The sequence below is a fragment of the Lathyrus oleraceus genome, chromosome 4 (assembly GCF_024323335.1).
Source record: "Lathyrus oleraceus cultivar Zhongwan6 chromosome 4, CAAS_Psat_ZW6_1.0, whole genome shotgun sequence".
NCBI classification, from domain to species: domain Eukaryota; kingdom Viridiplantae; phylum Streptophyta; class Magnoliopsida; order Fabales; family Fabaceae; genus Lathyrus; species Lathyrus oleraceus.
The window spans coordinates 41,073,477-41,079,038 of NC_066582.1; the positions used below are offsets into that span (position 1 = coordinate 41,073,477).

General features: G+C 34.0%; 1 protein-coding gene across 1 annotated transcript; it reads right to left on the reverse strand.

The window, feature by feature from the left end:
* On the reverse strand, window positions 1-2,924 carry LOC127138731 (DNA repair protein RAD51 homolog 1). The gene is made up of 8 exons (XM_051065236.1): window positions 2,646-2,924; window positions 2,342-2,486; window positions 1,652-1,762; window positions 1,453-1,544; window positions 1,147-1,241; window positions 947-1,060; window positions 532-661; window positions 1-361 (listed from the first exon to the last, which is right to left on the reverse strand). The coding sequence occupies exons 1-8, from the start codon at window positions 2,739-2,741 to the stop codon at window positions 116-118; spliced, it is 1,029 nt and encodes a 342-aa protein (XP_050921193.1). The 5' UTR covers window positions 2,742-2,924; the 3' UTR covers window positions 1-115.
* Between the last annotated feature and the right edge of the window lie 2,638 nt (window positions 2,925-5,562).

Genomic DNA, 5,562 nt, shown 5'->3' on the forward strand with positions numbered 1-5,562 from the left:
TTGAACATTATTGCAAAACTAGACATTGGATACTTGCAAATCATCTTTTACAACTAGCAAAAAGACACAAACAAACAAACAAAAAATTCAATGTTTCAGACAATGCTAAAAATGGTTAGTCTTTAACATCTGAAACTCCTTCGCCTAATATCTGAAATCTTGCTTCGGCTTCAGCCAAACAAGGAGAACTAATCACTTTACAGATTCGCTCTTCTCCTCTTCCTTTCCTGAGAGCTAACCTTGTTGTAGTTGCATGAGCCATAATGTTGCCTCCAATAGGTTTGGTTTGGGGTCCAGCAAACATTGCAGAACCATCTACTTGTGAGACTACTTGGTTTGTTAAGACAACAGCCACACCGAACTATAATTAGACAATCAAAACAAGTTATTAGCTCCAAATGATTATAGATTTGTGTGTTTGCTAAGAAAACTCAAATGTATCCTAAATTTAATGTCCTAAGAAATATTCATGAATTGGTTTATAAAAAATAAAGATATTTGTGCGAAACAAGCCTGACATGGACTGTTTACCTCATCTGCTAATTTCTGAAGGCTTCTCAGGAACTTTGCTAAATGCATTTGCCGGGCTGAAAGCTCCCCTCTTCCGGAAAAATCTGTCCTATAGAGAGCAGTAGCACTGTCTATTATCATTAGAGCAAACCTGTGTATAAGCCATCAAAACGTAAGCCTCAATCAATTCGGACATCTAAAGCACGTAACCAAATTGATATCAAACATCACTAGTAAAGGAAAATCTTACAATACAACTTAAGGCCTAATAGAAAAGAGTGAAAGAAAGAAAGAAAAAAAACAGAGCCAGTTCAGCTGGTAATAGTGCAAGTCTGACATAATAATGCATATTCGAAACTCAAAAGACCGATTATGTAACTTTGGCATTTGCCAGATCTCAACAATACTGAGCAAAAGGAACCATCAGAAATTGCACCTTGTATCAACCATCATCGAAGCTGCTTCAAGCAGAAGCCGTGATTGATGATCCGTGTTATAAGCTCTAGCATAAGCGACATTTTCCAATACATCAGCACCATTCAGTCCAAACCTGTAGCATTAAGGAACATACATATTGAATATATACTATAATTCCACAGACATAGGGCAACAAAGCAATATAAAGAATCATTATACCTGTCTGCTATCTGTAAGAGTCGCTGAGGTCTAAATGTTCCCTCAGCATCTATGTACATAGCTTTACCCTCACCTCCTCCTTGATCTAGTGGCAACTACAATATCAACAACATATTAATTACTAGACAAAGACATTAGGTGGTAATGGCAGATAAATATGAACTTAAACATTTACAAACTGAATACACAAGAGTATATTCATTCGGTAATAGGGTCAAAGTAAATTGAGAGAAAACTCTCTTGCTCTAATCTACTTCTACATGCTAGGACTAAACATGTAATAGCACAAAAAGGGAAACAACATACTTGACAAGTGACACAGAGAGTGTGACACAACTGAGTCTTCCCAGATCTAAATTCACCATACATTTCAGTGATAGAACCCGTCTCAATTCCACCTGATTGAAGCACCAACATATAAAATTATTGGCACTCAGCAGCAAAAGCATTGATATGATGTTTGAAATTCACACATAAAAGAAGTATTCAGAATTCGGAGTCTAACCTTCTAATATCTTGTCAAGCTCTCTTGACCCAGTGGTTATCTGAATAATAGATTCTCGCTGGGCATGGAGCTCACTAGCACTAGTAAAACCCATAGGCACCAGCTTAGAAGCTGTCAATAAACCAAACAAAGCAAACACCACGGACTCAGCATACCTTCACCAATGATGGACATTGAGCAATGCGTGAATGAAGTCAAATTATGTTCATATAAGTTCTAAGCATATGTTTGGTTCTCGGTTAAAAAATTGACTTTGAGTGAATTGATTTTGGTCAAAAGTGAATTGAATGTAAAGTGATTTATGCTTAGATAACTTTATGCAAAATTTAGTTGAACACTAAATTTCAATGTAAAAGTCACATTTATACTCAAAAGCTACAAGTTCTAGCTTCAAGTAAAATCAATTATGAAGGCAGAATCAATTCTACTTTAGAAGAACCAAACACCTCAAAATCATTCCAAAATCAATTCTACATCTCTAGAATTGCTTTTGTCTCTTCCAAAAGCTAAACCTAACATACTCTAAGATGTTTTTCATAAACTATCCCGAATAGCTTTTGAAAATAAGCTGAAAATAGCTTATGAGCATGAAATAACCTGTTTAAATAAGCTCTCCTAAAGAATCTCACACTATACATAAACTCATCCAAACAAACCCTAAAACAAAGGTGAAAGTGAAAGATTGATTACCTGCTTCAATGATCTTGTCAACCTTGGCTTCACTGATACCTTTGATTTGCAAAAGATCCTTCCTGGGAGTATAAGCAACAGATTCAACAGTGCAAATACCCGCATCTTTAAGCTTCTTAACATCAATTGCAGCTATACCAGATGTCTGAGATTACGGAACAATTAACAACAGAAAAAAGGGGGAAATTTTCTTTTTCGATATTAAACAATTGGAGCAACCTAGAAATGAAATTGCCAATAATGGGTCGCGAAATCTGGAAAGAAAGAGAGAAAATTTTGAAGGATCCATTAAGGGAGATAATACCTGAAGTTGTTCGACGGGTAAAGGACCGTGTTGAATCTCTTCGGTTTCTTGGTCCTGTTGTTGTTGTGCTGTTTTCTCAAGACGCTGCTGCTCCATTTTTAACACAACAACGAGACCTTGGTGGAGAAGAAAACAGTGGGAAATTTGGGGAATTGAGTGAGAAGAGGGAGAAGGAAGAAAGGGGGAAGAGAAGAAGATGGAGAGAGGGATTCGAAATCGAAAGAGAGGCGCGAAAAGTATTTTCCTTCGCAAGCTTGTTTGACAAGCTTAGGGTATTTATTTATTGGGTAATGCTAACTTGTGCCCCAAGAGCACAAGTTAAGAGATAAATAAAGTAAAAAAGTCTTGGAATTTGTGCAGTGAATTTAATACAAAGTCATAATTAATGATTATATTATTTTTTTCAATAAAAAATTTCCATTTGTGGCTTTCTTAACTTGTGCCCCAAGGGCACAAGTTAGCATTACCCTTATTTATTTCCAACAAAATTTTGATAAAAAATCTCAAATGTGTGATTAGTTTTTTGAAAATTAATTTTAATATTATTAATACTATTCATTTGATGCACTATGTGTTGCGTTTTTTTTTACTTTCTTCTTTTAAACTATTAATATTGTAGTTGTAATTTATTTAAATTATTAATTACTTTTTGATGTGGTATAACTTAGTCAGGTTTTTGTCTCTTTAGTAAGTTGTAGTTTTTTTCATTTTTATTTAATTTACTTTGATTTAAAAAAAATTATACCTAATTTTTGTTTTTAATTATTATTATTTTAACAAATAGTTTTATATATTTTTATATTTTATTTGAATGATTATTTGAGTTTTGAAGGTTTCATTTAGTGTTTTTTTTATAGATTTGTTTGTTTCAGGTTTGAATTTCATTATTTTATTTATTTTATACATAATTTATGAGCTATATTGTTTTAAGTATTTTTAACTCAATGTAGATTGAAATATATTATGATTAATTACTAAAATTTGATATACAGTTATTATTTTAATTGAATATTGATTTTGTGAGAATTGAAACTTTTCACATAGGTGTGAGTTGAATCACATCTAAAATGATTTTTGATAATTCGATGGCTTACTCCAAATTTATTTTGGTGTCGAAGGGATTGTTCCTACAAATACTCTAACACCAAAATCAATAATCGATGATAGTGATAAGTACTATTTTAGGATAGAAATGTGTGTATTTTAATTTGACTTTTTGATACTTTTTTATAGTAATGTCCTAGAGTTTTTAGGATATGAAATATTATGTGCATAATAGTTGTTCAAAAGGAGATAATTTTTTGAATATTATTTTGTTATGTGGTGTGACAATCCTCATCCAACCATTTGTCTTAACCAAGTATTTTTCTAGGACATATTCATGTTTGTGGTCTTCAAAATTTATACCTTTTTTGGGATATTTCATATTTAGGTTGGATCATGGTTGTTTATGGGCTTACGTCAATGCCAAAACAATAGACCCCAAGTCTGGTTCAGTAGACTAGGTCAAGTTTTACCCTTTATGATTTTCGAGGAATGGTTTATAGACATGGGTCCAGTATGTTTGATCTATATTGTCTTATCTTTATTGATCATTCCCGCTCATTACGAATTGTGTTCTTCGGGTCGCATGACTTTGTTATGTTATCGGCCTATGTTGATTTATCATGTGGAAATTCGCATATTGATCAGGGTTATTTTGCATAATTCTATGTCTTATGATTTGTCGTTCTGATGAGTAAATCCAGCATGATCGTTGCGGACAGAGACGACGTAGACAAGAATATTCGTGTGCTGATCTCTCAAGTATTGGGCATTGAAACCAAGACTAAGTCGTGCAAGATGTCTCCAAATCCTTGGCACAACCTGATAATACTACTGAAACCCCCTGGATAAATCTGATGTGAACGTATCTACTCTGTCTCCTGAAAAATCGAAAGGCAAAGAGGGGTCTAAAGGGATGGCTGGTGATCTGGCTGACAAAGATGAAAACTCTTTTGAGAAAAATGATCAATCCATTGACATAGTAAATATAAAGGATTTGGAATCTGATGATGTACCCATCAATCAAAGACTGGCTCCAAGAATAGCTAAAAGATTGAAGAACAGAAAATGTCAAGTTATTGAATCCTCCAGCACGCCCTCAAAATCTCTCAGGAAAAGAGCCAGCGTTGGCCCTACAAAAAGATGGAGCAAGGTTGTTACTCCTGTTTCTAAGAAGAAATCTCTTAAGAGGAATGAAGTTTCTTCTAAGTCTAGTGATTCTGACCATGATGTCGAACACAATGTTCAGGACATCGTTTCAACTTCCAGAAAGCAAGCATCTGGGAAGAAGATTCCAGCAAATATTCATGAAGTTCCAACTGACAACATTTCCTTTCACTATGTGGAGAATGTTGAAAAATGGAATTTTGTTTATCAAAGAATATTAGCATTGGAAAGGGAACTGAGAAAAGATGCTTTTGAATGCAAATAAGTGATGAGTCTGATTTAAGAGGCTGGATTAATGAAAACTGTAACTTGATTTGGCAAGTGTTATGAAATGCTTGTTAAAGAATTTATTGTGAACATTGTAACACCCTTCTAAAATACCCCAATAATTAATTAATTCAACCAAATATAAATCAGAGTAAATATGCAATTAAGGGTGTCACACTTGACACTTCACACCATGTTCCAAAATATCTGGTCATACTCATTTATTTATCAAAATAAAACATTGCACAATACGCAGCGGATAGAGATCTATCAATCATGCAAACCATGTAACACATTACATGTAAGATCATTCAACAACCAACAATGAAAATAAGGTAAAACATCCCGTCCCGATGTTACATCTACCAGAGCATGACCCACTAAGGAACTACACTAGACTCCAAGTTCTAGCTTCTACTCAATCACTGCTCGTTACCTG

Excerpts from the sequence above, each read along its gene's own strand:
- LOC127138731 (XM_051065236.1), bottom strand. The coding sequence starts at position 2,741 with ATGGAGCAGCAGCGTCTTGAGAAAACAGCACAACAACAACAGGACCAA. Across the intron at positions 1,763-2,341 it reads TGACAAGATCATTGAAGCAG|CTTCTAAGCTGGTGCCTATG; the intron begins GTAATCAATCTT and ends GTTTATTGACAG. Across the intron at positions 1,061-1,146 it reads CTCTTACAGATAGCAGACAG|GTTTGGACTGAATGGTGCTG; the intron begins GTATAATGATTC and ends TTAATGCTACAG.